This window comes from Myotis daubentonii, chromosome X (assembly GCF_963259705.1).
Source record: "Myotis daubentonii chromosome X, mMyoDau2.1, whole genome shotgun sequence".
In the NCBI taxonomy this organism is placed as follows: domain Eukaryota; kingdom Metazoa; phylum Chordata; class Mammalia; order Chiroptera; family Vespertilionidae; genus Myotis; species Myotis daubentonii.
Genome location: NC_081861.1, coordinates 100,111,667 through 100,125,502, shown reverse-complemented (window position 1 = coordinate 100,125,502; position 13,836 = coordinate 100,111,667). Strand labels below are relative to the sequence as shown.

The 13,836-nt window shown below is 38.6% G+C and overlaps 1 protein-coding gene across 7 annotated transcripts in view; it reads right to left on the bottom strand.

Annotated features, from left to right (window-relative positions):
• The window catches only part of ARHGEF9 (Cdc42 guanine nucleotide exchange factor 9), a 330,612-nt gene that overhangs the window by 105,244 nt on the left and 211,532 nt on the right, over nucleotides 1-13,836 (bottom strand). For all 7 annotated transcript variants that reach the window (XM_059678479.1, XM_059678480.1, XM_059678485.1 and 4 more), the window contains one exon: nucleotides 2,537-2,728. In XM_059678479.1, the coding sequence (XP_059534462.1) occupies nucleotides 2,537-2,728 (192 nt within the window). The remainder of the gene's footprint in view (nucleotides 1-2,536; nucleotides 2,729-13,836) is intronic.

Here is a 13,836-nt window from a genome sequence, read left to right as displayed (position 1 = left end):
GTCAGAGAAACATAAGTATCACATGCTCTCACTCATTTGTGGATTATAATGAACAACATAAACTGATGAACAAAAACAGATGTAGAGACAGAGAAGCATTGATCAGATGCTCAAAACTCAGAGGGAAAGCAGGGGAGGTTGGGGGTGAGGGGGAAAGATCAACCAAAGGACTTGTATGCATGCATATAAGCATAAGCGATGGATGTGGACAACAGGGGTGAGGGTGAGGGCAGGATTTGGGGGATGCGGGGACATTGGGGGGATAAGGACACATTTGTGATATCTTATTTAATAAAGAGGGGGGAAAAACAACAGCTGGAGATTCCATCTAAATTGGACAACTGGCCGAATAAAAGCAAGACACCACTGGACTGAAAAAAAAAAGAAAAAAGAAAGAAAGAAATGCAGAAGTAACCTGGATCACTTCCAGAGCTTTCTCTAGTGAGAGCATATCTAGATCACACAGAACCAGAGAAAGTAAGATCCAGATAGCACTTAAAAAAGCAACTCTTCTAATACCCTCATTTTAGAGTTGGGGAACAAGGTCCAGGAGGGAGAAGATTCACCTGATGTTATTCAGTGACTAAGCTGAGACCTGAAGAGGGACTTCCAATTCTGAGTCTGTTGTTCTTTCTGATAAACCATATTTCTGCTCACAGCTTTTGGATGAGATGTAACACATCCTGGGCTAAAATACTCTCTTCTGGCCCATATAGAAACAACTTTCTCTACCCTTCTTTTGCTCTAGTTAAACCTTTCTTTTGCAACAGCATGGATGGACCTAGAGGGTAGTATGCCAAGTGAAATAAGTCAGTCACAGAAAGACAAATACTACATTTCACTTATTTGTGGAATCTAAAGAACAAAATAAATGAACAAACAAAACAGAAACAGATTTGTAAATACAAAGAACAGACTGATGGTTGCCAAAAGGAGAGAGGGTTAGAGGACTGTGTGAAAAAAGTGAAGGCATTGAGAACTACAGATTGGTGGTTACAAAAATTGTCATGGGGATGTAAAGTAGAGCATAGGAAATATAGTGAACAATATTGTGATAACTATGTATGGTGCAAGTTGGGAACTAGAAATATCTGGGGAATGCCTTGTAAAGTAAATGATTATCTAAGCACTATACTGTACACCTGAAACTAAGATAAAATAATATTGAATGTAAACTATAGTTTAAAATATTAGAAATTTTAAGACTTTGTTTGATACCTATGATTGCAAGGTAGTACAAAGAGATATTTCCCTCTTAAACTCTTAACTTTAGCACCAAGTATAATTAAGAAGTACATAACTGGCAGATTGCCAACAAAAGCTTTACATGGGTTGGCTGGATAAACAATCCAATAAAAAAAATGGGCAAAGGACCTAAATAGACACTTTTCAAAAGTGGGCATATGAAAGAGGCATATGAAAAAATGTTCAAAGTCACTAATTATCCAAGAGATGCAAATCAAAACCACTATGAGGTACCATCTCACACCTGTCAGAATGACTATCATCAACAAATCAACAAACAAGAAATGCTAAATTTTTAAAAATACCCATGAACAAATAGTGGAGAAAAGGGAACTCTCATACACTGCTGGTGGGAATGCAGACTGGTGCAACCTTTGTGGAAAACAGTGTGGTGTTTCCTCAAAAAATTAAAAATGGAACTCCCATTTGACCCAGTAATCCCACTTCTAGGAATATATCCCAAGAAAACAGAAACGCCAATCAGAAAGGATATATGCACCCCTATGTTCATAGCAGTGCAATTTACAATAGCTAAGATTTGGAAACAACCTAAGTGTCCATCAGCAGATGAGTGGATTAAAAAACAGTGCCACATCTACACAATGGAATACTACACTGCTGTAAAAAAGAAAGAACTCTTACCATTTACAACAGCATGGATGAACCTTGAGAGCATTATGCTAAGCAAAATATGCCAGTCAGAGAAGGATAAGTATCAGATGATCTCACTCATTTGTGGATTATAATGAACAACACAAACTAAATCTAGAGACACAGAACCATAGAACAGACGTCAAACATTAGAGGGAAGGCAGGGGAATGTGGGCTGGGGGATGGATGTGGGGAGTAAGAGATCAACCAAAGAACTTGTATGCATGTAAGCATAACCAATGGACACAGACAATTGGGCGAGGGGAGTGGTGAAGGCTGGGTTGGTGGGCAGGAGCAGGCTGGGAGAGGACAATGGGGTGGGGAAGGGACATATGTTATACTTTCAATAATAAATAATTTTTAAAAATACCCATGAACAAATAGAAAAGAGAGACAGAGAGAGAAAGAGAGAGAGAGAGAGAGAGAGAGAGAGAGAGAGAGAGAGAGAGAGAGAGAGAGAGAAACTGAGCAGCCCCAAAGAATCAGTTTCTCACAAACAAAATTTAGGAAACCAGTCAAGGTGCTCTTTCCAACATCTTCAACTGTCACAGGTAGGGCCCAGGGAGTTGTTGTTTCTTCATGGAAGTGAACTCTATTTCACCCTAAGTGCCACCACAAGTACTATCATAGCTGGACCTACCTCACAGATGTCCTTGAGGTGCTTGATATAATGACGCTCAGTGCTCATGATTTCATTGATGACATTGGCCCGCATCTGATCTCGGTTTTGTAGTGGCCGGCCCAGACAGAGACAGTCTGAGTTGGGGTCCAGGTGCCCATTCTGAACGTCACTGGGTCCTTCCTCTACCCCATCCTCCTGATTCACCCAGAGCTGTGGAAGAAGGCAGAGAAAGAAAGGATTAACTTCCCTCTTTGAGTAGAAAAAGGATAAACTAAATTCTTCAGGTATTTAGAGAACCTTCAGAGGCCCCTGTAAACTGCATGCCAGGCCTGGCTCCATGGTTACTTGTTGACCCTAGGAATGAGACTAATTTTCTCTTGGCCTCTGGTGACCTGTCATCTGTAAAATGAAATATGGGGAAATCATCTTCAGAGACTTCTTAGCTAAAATGATTTCAGAGGAGAGAAGAGCAATGACAATCAGAAGACATATTGGTGCATATTAGGGAGAATAGTTGGATCAAAATAAAAAAGGATTATGCTATACATATGAGGTGCTATGGCTGGATTATTGTTAAACACTTATGAGTATGGAAATCAAAGTTAGAAACTAGAGTGGGCATATCCAAATCAGGGCCTTCGGTGTTGATTTTCCTCAAAGCCTACACATATAATTCATTAAAATTTGACTGTGAAATTCTTGGGATATGCAAATATCTGTACTTCCTCAAGGTTGGAATGGAGATGTCATAATGTTCTTGTACCACATAATAGCAACAGCTGTTTATTGAGCACTTACTATATACCAGCCCCTGTGTTGAGAGTCTTCAGTGAACTGTATTATTCAGTTATACTAGACAGGTACCATTATTATTACCGTTTCACAGAAGAGGAAACTGAGCCTTAAAAAGTTAGGGATTTCATCCCAAGTCACAAAGTTAGGAAGCAGAAGAGCTGGGATAGAAGCCAGGCAGTTTGGCTCCAGAGTTTTTGGTCTAAACTACTGTGCTAGCTCCCTTTGCCTCTATCTCTAAGAGAGATGGAAAAGGAGTAGAGAAGGGATTGAGACAAGGTGATCTTAGAAATATTAGACTCATCAAAATTGGATACAATTGGTAGAGGTTCAGACGATCCATTCCAAATCATGAAGCAAAGGAATGCAGAAAAAAAACTGTTGGGGAGGCTTAATAAGGTATTTCTTGATCTTGGATTAATTAACTCATGGAAATGGCTCATTTCACCCTACTCCTAGGAAGAAGGAAAACTAAGGGGCATGGAAAAAAGGAAGGGTGGTACCCTAAGAAGAGTGGCAAGATCTGCTAGGATAATTAGCCAAAGAGCTTGTCAGGTGTCTCTACAACTTAATTCAACTATTCATCTTTCCCTCCCATATCCCACCCCTGGTTTTTCTACATTCCTGCCTCAAGAAGCTAAGATTAAGCAATTTCAATGCATCTCTATTTCTGACAACAAAAAATGTATGTTGGTGGGTGGATTTAGGGGTACAGAAGCTTTGAGATGAAGCCAGAGGGACAGTAGTTCCTTCCCACCTCTGTGTATTCTCCTCTCCCTTTGCCTCACAGAGCTTGGAGAGCATGGTTACCACCCAGTGAACCTAGAGATGTCACCAGCATATAGTCTACTTATTTGCCACAGTGGTTGGTATATAGTAAGAGCTCAATCCATTTTAATGCATTTTACATACACAGCCAAATGTGCAAAAATGTACGTCTACCCAGAACATATCACCCTCTGCAAATGATGTATTGAAAATCTTTCTACATCTTATAAAGGTCAGCTTTGTGTCTTTGATGTGCTAATAGCTGTCCCTTGATACAATAAATAGGCAGTGATGAAGGATGACTAATTAAGGAACAGATCTGTTAAAAAAAAAAAGGTGATTCTAAGGCCTTGAAGCAAACACATCATAAACCTGTCTATCTTTACCAATAAAAAGGTCATTTTCTAATAATCTATTAGCTTTTTCCAGCTTCTCATAAAGCAAGCTAATCCCTGCTATGAAAAGAATACAATAGGCAGGCCTTCAAGAAATAAAAAACCTTTCTATTCTTCTCAGGAGTAAGACAGTTAAATCAAAACAAAATGTTGGCTTTCAGATGGCTGAAATGAGATGACTCTTTGAAACAACTCTAGTGGGAAGGAGCACAGAATATTGGTGGGGGTAGGTGGGTTGGAAAGTCAGGTCAAGACAGAACCAAATTTAGGTTCAAGTAATACTTCAGATAACAATGAAAGGGCAAGAAGGCAACTACAACTAGGTGGATGCAGATTTCTTGCACAAAATTTGGTGGAGGAGCCCCTTCTGGCAAGAACTAAAGGCATGGATAGCAGGACTCTTCATAAGGAGCTTCTGAGAAGACAAGACCTTTATCTATTATACTGAAACAACCCCATAAGCCCACTACTTAGGGAAAGATGCTGCCTTAATCCAAAAGAATGACTGGTAGATTCATTCATTCATTAAACCTATGTTCAATGCTTAATATATACCAGATAATGGAGATAAAGCAGTAACAAAAGAGACAAAAATCTCTGCCCACTGTGTAGCTGACATTTGAGGGGAGATTATTTTAATTTGCAAAAAGGTAGCATGTAAGGCCTGATTACTGTGCCCCTAAGCCCAGGGTCCCACAAAAAAATCCCCTGGGCCTGAGACAATGACGTTCTGGTAGAAAACTCTCAATCCCCTGCTGTTGAGAGTCTCCCTGTTCTGTGTGATGAAGGTCTTGGCTGCTTGTATGTCAAAGTACATTGCAACAGATCAGCACAAGACTTCATCTTCTGTGGGTATAATATCCACCCTCTCACCAACACACTATGCAAGCTAATGTATACCTGTGTACTTTCTCAAAAATGTTATACATTAACACTGCAATTTGCACACATAGGCTCCTCAGTGACAAGAAAGAAGACAGACAATGCCCAGAGCCTGGCAAGATGGAAGGCTTTCCTGGAAGCCCTCTCAGAGTACTTGAAGATTATTTTCTCCAGCCTACATTGTGCTCTAGCAAGGCTTGGTTAGTGCAATTCAACTTAATAAATGCCTATTTTGGACCTAGTTTGTACTTAACCAATAGCTATGAGAAACAAGGGGATGAGCAAGAGAACTAACTACTCTCGTCTCCCTTCGTTTCAGGGAGTACTTTTCAAAGCATAGAAGATCTCTGGTCATCATCTCTTACTTTTCAATTCTTACTGTCATGGCCCCCATTCCCTAAGTGATTTCCGTGGGTGATTCCCAGCTCCAATCCTTCCCCCACACCAATTTCTTTTGATTATCACTTTGATTGGCTACTCTCACACCTCCATATACTCATTAGCTGCCCATTGCCAAATCCAAATCTCTTACCATGGAATTCAAATATTACCATAATCCGGCTTCAATCTGCATTTCCTTTCTCACCTTCAACTGTGCCTTTTAGGAATACTGGGCTCCTTCCAAACTGGTCTACTGTCTATTCTCAAATACTCCAAACTATGGTCTTTAATCCCACGCTCAAACATGGAAATAATATAGTCCACATGCTTTCAAAGACTTAAATAATTATTAACCAATATCATAACTTCCTGATGAAGAAACTGAAGTTGATAAAGGAGAAATAACTGGTGGAGAGCTAGCAGCATGCCCAGATCCCAATTTTGATAAGGCTTTGTATTTTGTATGTATCTTCAATTTCTCCTTTTTTTTTCTCCTTTGTTGTTTAAATTACACAGTAGATACAGGATTACATCTGCTTTTCAAAAAAGTTAAAATGTAAAAGAGAGATCTCAAATTATCAAAATCAAGAATAAAAGAGGAAATACTACTACTAATCTGAAAGAAATAAAAGGGATTAAAGGGGACATTATAAACAAGTATATGCCAATAAATTAGATAACCTGATGAAATGGAAAAAATTCTAGAATGACAGAAACTGACTGAGGAAGAAAAGGAAAATTTGGATAAAAATATCGGACTATTATTCAAAAACTTCCCATCTGGATCAGACCAGATGGCATCACTAATGAATTCTACCAAATATTTAAAAAATAATTAACATCAATTAAAAAACACCTAAGAAACTAGGCATAGTACAGAACTGTTGAAAACTGATGATGGCAATTTGTGAAAAACCCATAGTTAACAGCATACTTAATGGTGAAAGACTGAATGCTTTCATCCTATGATCATGAACAAACATCACTCCATGCAACATATGTACTAAAGGTACTGGACAGAGATATTGGAGGGAAAAACATTTAGATTAGAAAGAAAAACTAAAGCCATTCGCATATGACATAATAGTATATATAAAATTAAGAAATCCACACATAAAAAAACCTGTTATAACAAATAAACAAGTTCAGCAATGTTGCAGGATACAAGAACAACATAAAAAGTCAATTGTAACCCTAACTGGATGGGCTCAGTGAATAGAGCATGGGCCGGTGGACTGAAGGGTCCCGGGTTTGATTCCAGTCAAGAGCATGTACCTTGGTTGCGGGCACATCCCCAGTGGGGGTGTGCAGGAGGCAGCTGATCGATGTTTCTCTCTCATGGATGTTTCTAACTCTCTATCCCTCTCCCTTCCTCTCTGTAAAAAAATTAATAAAATATATTTTTAAAAAGTCAATTGTATTTTTACACAAAATAAGTCTTTAAAAATTCAAGAGAATTGAAATTATATCAAGCATCTTCTTGGATCACAATGGCATGAAACTAGAAATCAACAACAATAAAAACAATTCTAAAGCATACAAACACATGGAAGCTAAATAGTATGTTATAAAATAATAAATAGGTTATCAATGAGATCATGGAAGAAATTAAAAAATTCATGAAACCAAATACACAAAAACCCCAAATCTATGACACACAGTGAAGGCAGTCCTGAGATGGAAGTTCATAGCATTACAGACCTACCACAAGAAACAAGAAAAACATCAAGTAAATAATCAAACCCTATACCTAAAATAATTCGAGAAGGAACAACAAGCAAAGGGCAGAGTAAGTAGAAGGAAGGAAATAATAAAGATCAGAGAAGAATATGACAAAAAAAAACTAAAAAAGAATACAAAAGATCAATGAAACCAAGAGCTGGTTCTTTGAAAAGATAAACAATATTGATGAAGCTTTAACCCGACTCATCAAGAAACAGAGAGGAATCAAACAAATAAAATCAGAAATGAAAGAGGCAACGAAACAACTGACATCACAGCAATACAAAGGATTGTAAGAAATTTGCCAACAAATTGGTCAACCTGAGCAAAATGGACAAATTACTAGAAACATACAATCCTCCAAAACTTAATCAAGAAAAATGAGAAAACCTGAATGAACTGATAACAATGAAATTGAAACAGTAATTTTAAAGCTCCCAGCAAATAAAAGTGCTGTACTGGATGGCAACACAGGCATATTTTTTTAAACATTCAAGGAAGAACTAACACCTATCCTCCTAAAGCTATTCCCCTCAAAAAATTCAAAAAGAAGGAAGACTTCCATGCTCTTTTATTGAGGCCAGCATTATTGTAATTCCCAAACCAGAAAGACACTACAAAAAAAGTAAATTATAGGCTATTATCCCTGATGAACATAGATGCTAAAATCCTCAACAAAATATTAGCAAATTTGATCCAGCAATAAATTAAAATGATCATACACCATGACCAAGTGGGATTTATTCTTGGAATGGAAGGTTGATACAATATTTGCAAATTACTAAATTTGATACATCATATAAACAAAATGGAGGATAAAAACCACATGATCATATCAATAAATGCAGAAAAAGGATTAGACAAAATCCAACACCCATTAATGATTTAAAAAAAAAACTCTCAGAAAAAAGGAATAGAGTAATCATACCTAAACATAACAAAAACTATCTAAAACAAACTTACAGCCAACATCTTACACAATGGGTAAAAACTAAAAGTGTTTCACTTAAGATCAGGAACAAGACAGGATGTCCACTTTCACCATTCTTACTCAACATAGTACTGGAAGTCCTAGCCACAGCGATCAGAAAAGAAGAAGAAATAAAAGGCATCCAAATTAGAAAGAAGGAAGTAAATCTGTCATTATTTGCAAATGGCATGATACTGTACATAGAAAACCCTACAGAATCCACCAAAATATACTAGGTACAAAACTAACATCCAGAAGTCAATGGCATTTTTATACACCAATAAGGAACTCTCAGAAAAAGAAACAAAAACAAACAAACAAACAAACAAAATCCCATTAACCATTCAAGAACAACAACAAAAATTAAGGTGCCTAGGAATAAACTTAACCAAGGAGTTAAAAGACCTGTAAATGGAAAACTATAGGACATTTAAAAAAGTAATAGAATAAAATACAAACAAGTGGAATCATATGCAGTGTTCATAGATTGGAAGAATTAGCATCATTCAAATGTCCATACAACCCAAAGCAATAGATAGATTCTATGCAATCCCTATTAAAAATACCAACAGAACATGTCACAGTTCTATAACAAATATTCCAAAAATTTGTATGAAACCAAAAAAGACCCTGAATAGCCTCAGTAATATTAAGAACAAAGTTGGAGGGGTCAAAATACCAGATATAGAACTAATACTACAAAGTCAGTGTAATCAAAATAGCCTGGTATTGACACAAGAACAGGTACATAGATCAATGGGACAGAAGAGAGACCCCAGAAATAGGCCCATGCCATTATGGTCAATTAATATTTGACACAGGAGGCAAGAGCATACAATGGAGTCAAGAAAGTCTCTTCAATAAATGGCTTTGGGAAAACTGGATGGGTACACAGAAACAATTAAACAAGACCACCAACTTACACCATACACAGGAATAAACTCAAATGGATAAAATACTTAAATATGTTTTTAAACCATAAAAATCTTAGAAGAAAACATAGGCAGTAAAATTTCAGCCATGTCATGTAGCAGTATTTTCACCAATATATCTCCTAGGTCAGTGGTCAGCAAACTGTGGCTCGCGAGCCACATGCGGCTCTTTGGCCCCTTGAGTGTGGTTCTTCCACAAAATACCACATGCGGGCGCGCATGTATAGTGCGATTGAAACTTCGTGGCCCATGCGCAGAAGTCGGTATTTTGTGGAAGAGCCACACTCAAGGGGCCAAAGAGCTGCATGTGGCTCGCGAGCCGCATTTGCAGAGCGGCGGTTTGCCGACCACTGTCCTAGGTCAAGGGAAACAAATGAAAAATAACCAAATGAGACTACATCAAACTAAAAAGCTTATGCATAGAAAATTGGCCAACCTTAGCAAAATGGACAATTTGTATATTTGCTAGATACATACAATTTTCCAAAACTCAAATCAGGAAAAATTTCAGACATGAAATTTAAGCAGTAATTTGAAACCATCAACAAAATGAAAAGGGAACCCACTGAATGGGAGAACATATTTGCCAGTGATACATTGGACAAGGTGTTGATTTCCAATACATGTGATGAACTTATCAACTCAACATGAGGAAGACACACAATACAATTAAACAATGGGTAAGGAACCTGAATACACACTTCCCCAAGGGAGACATACAGATGATCAATAGACACATGAAAAAATGCTCAACATCACCTATCATCACAGAGATGCAAATTAAAACTATATTGAGGCATTACCTCACACCTGCCAAAATTGTTAACATCAATAAATCAATAAGCAACAAGTGCTGGCAAGGATTTGTAAAAAAAGGAACTGTAACGGAACTCTAGTTCACTGTTGGTGAGAATGTGGACTGGTGATGCCACTGTGGAAAACAGTATTGAGTTTCCATAAAAAAATAAAAATGGATCTCCCAGTTGACCCAGCAATCCCACTTCTGGGAATGTATCCTAAGAATCCTGAAAAGTCAATCATATATTATATGTTTATAGCAATGTTATTTACAATAGCTAAGCTCTGGAAAAAACACACATGTCCATCAGTAGATGAATGGATAAAAAAGTTGTGAGCCTGACTGGTTTGGCTCAGTGGATAGAGCGTCGGCCTGCCGGCTGAAAGGTCCCAGGTTCGATTCCAGTCAAGGGCATGTACTTTGGTTGCAGGCACATCCCCAGTGGGGAGTGTGCAGGAGGCAGCTGATCGATGTTTCTCTATCATCGATGTTTCTAACTCTATCCCTCTCCCTTCCTCTCTGTAAAAATCAATAAAATATATTAAAAAAATTTGTGGTACATCTACACAATGGAATACTATACTGCTATAAAAGAGAACAAACTCTTACTGCTTGCAACAGCATGAATGGATATGCTAAGTGACATAAGCCAGTCAGAGAAAGACAAATACCATATGACCTCACTTATATGTGGAATCTAATGAACAAAATAAGCCGACAAACAAAATTGGACCAGAGGCATAGATACATGGATCGGACTGACACTGTCAGAGAGGAAGATCGTGGAAGGACTGAAAAAAGATTAATCAAAGAACATATATGCATATCCCATGGACAAAGACAATAATGTGGTGAAGTCCTAGGTTGGAGTGGAGGGGCTGGGTGGAGGGGGGCAAGTGGGGAAATGAGGGACATGTATACTCTCAACAATAAAATAAAATAAAAAAATTAAAAGCCTTTGCAAATTATCTTGGAATTTGAGTCTGTCAGATTTATAATCACCATGTAAACAGAATAATACAGAAATAAATAAAAGGTCACTTATATTTCTAGACACTACTAATGAATAATATGAAAATGAAATTAAGAAAACAATCCCATTGTAGTTTTGATTTGCATCTCCCTAATAGCTAGTGAAGTTTAGCATCATCTCATATATCTGTTGGCCATTTGTATGTTTTCTTGGTAGAAGTGTCTGTTCAGGTCCTCTGCGCATTTTTTAAATTGGATTGTTTGTTTGGTATTGAGTTGCATGAAAACTTTATATATATTTTATATATATGAACCCCTTGTTGAAATTGTTATTTGCAAATATCTCCTCCCATTCTGTTGCCTTTTTGTTTTGTTGATGGTTACTTTTGCTGTGCAGAAGCTTTTTAGCTTTATATACCCCAAGTAGATTTAATTAATTTTAAAAAGAAAACAATATCATTGTAACAGCATCAGGAAGAACAATGTACTTAGAAATGCATGTAACGAAAGACATGCAAGACTTGTCTGCAGAACATTTTTGAAAGAAAGTAAATAAGACTTAACTAAATAGAAATATATTTCATGTTCATGGATTTGAAGATTTCATATTTTAAGATTGCATATAATACCTATCAAAATGATCAGCTTGTTTCTTCAGAAACTAATAAGCTGATTATAAATTTAATATGAAAATTTTAGAGAGTTAGAATAACCCAAACGATTTTGAAAAAGAACAAAGTTGGAGAACTCACATTTTCTGATTTCAAAACTTACTACAAACCTTTAATAACCAAAAAAGTATAGTACTGGCACAAGAACGAACATAAAGTTCGGTGGAATAGAGTCCAGAAATATTTCCTACATTTATGCTGAGTTGATAAATTTCAAATGTGTGAAGACAATTCAAGGGGAAGAGTATAGTTTTTTCAAAAAATGGTACAGGGAAAACTCTACATTCACATGCAAAAGAATGAACTTGGACCCATACTTCACACCATATATATATATATATATATATATATATATATATATATATATATATATTAGGAAATCCAAGATGACTGTGAAGTAGGTGGAACCTACACACACCTCCTCCTTCTGGCACCAAAACAGGATTTACAGCTAAAATATACAGCAATCAACATGAATGACTAAATGAATATCCAAGTGTTTATAGAAGCTACAGTAACAAGAAATAAGTATAAAGGGCAGAAATGCAGAGAGGGCTGACCCCTGCATCCATGTGTGGTAGCTAAGAAGCCAGAGAGCTATCTCAGCTTCAAAAGTAACCCCTGAGGACTGTGGGGGTCTCAATGCCATGCTGTAAAGAAGAGGGAGTCTGCTAGAATCCCAGGTGTTCTCCTAAAGGGCCAATGCACAGGAGCTTTCTCTTGGGTATTTACCCAGGGTTGTGGTAGAGAGAAGGCAACTCAGGGCATATGGAAGTCATAAAGAGAAGATCTGGGTGGTGTCGCTCCAAGGAGAGATCTGGAGAGTCAGTTACTGAGGTCCTGATCCTTAGTCAATATCCCACAATTCAGGTGCCACCTTCTAAGGTTGGCCATTCGTATTCTTACAGCACCAGCTTGAGGAGTGCACTACCCTGGTTCTCCAAATACTGGTGAAACTATCCTGCCAAGCTTAAGTCTGGCATAAAGGAACATTTGCTGCACCCAACAGGGACCTGAGGTATACTCTTTTTCTGGAGAAACTACAGACACTCTCAGATGGTCATTGAACTATGTGGCTTTTGAACAGGAGCCAATCTTTCTGTCCTCTTATGGGTTCAGCAGGTGCAATGCCCAACAGAAGACTCCCTTGTTAGGGTCTCTGGCAGTGTGACTGCAGAGTTAAGGGGAGGTGTGCAACTTGGCCTCCTCCCATGGGTCTGTGCCACTGCCAACTGAGGGCTTCCTTGATCTGCAACCCCAAATCCCACTGGCCCTGCTAAACTCAGTTCCACAGGGAGAAAGGAGCACAGCTCAGCTGAAAACTTTGAAGCAACCCCCTTGGAGCCTTCTGTCAGGGTCTCTGGCAGCACACTGTGGAGCTAGGGGGAGGCATGCAGTTCATCCCCCTCTCAAGGGCCAGCACCACAGCCAGCAGAGGGCTGACTTGATCTGTTTCTCGAATTCCCACTGGTCCTGTCCTGCTGGGCTTAGTTCCTGGGGGTGGGCGGAGGGAACAGGGAGTGGAGCTTGGAGCTGTGACTTATGGAGTACAATTCCTTTGTGGTATCTGATGGTGCAGCTGTAGAGCTGGGGGAGGTATGAAGCTTACTCTCCTCCCATGGGCCAGCACCACCCGTAAGAGGAGACTGTATTGATCTGTTTTTATAATTCCCCATCCTCTTGGGCTCAGTTCTGTGGGGAAAGGCGGCTCTGCTCTGAGCTGGAACATTCAAAGTGTATTTCCCTCAGAGGCTCCAGTCTGGGGCTTGAGCAGGCATAAACACAAAGCTAAGGGGAGGAATACAGCTCACCTCCCTCCTGCAGCCCTGCTGGAAGGCTTTCTTGATCTGTTTGCCCAAGTCCCGGCAGCTCCATTTTGCTAAGCTTGCTTCTGTAGTGGGGACATCTGGCAGTATCCAGACTGAACCTGTAGGGTACTCCTCTTGCAGGACTATAGTTGGAGACACTGAGACGTAGTGCTTTGGCTCTGGAGTTGGGGCCATATTCTCCCCATTGATAACTTGACCACACTGC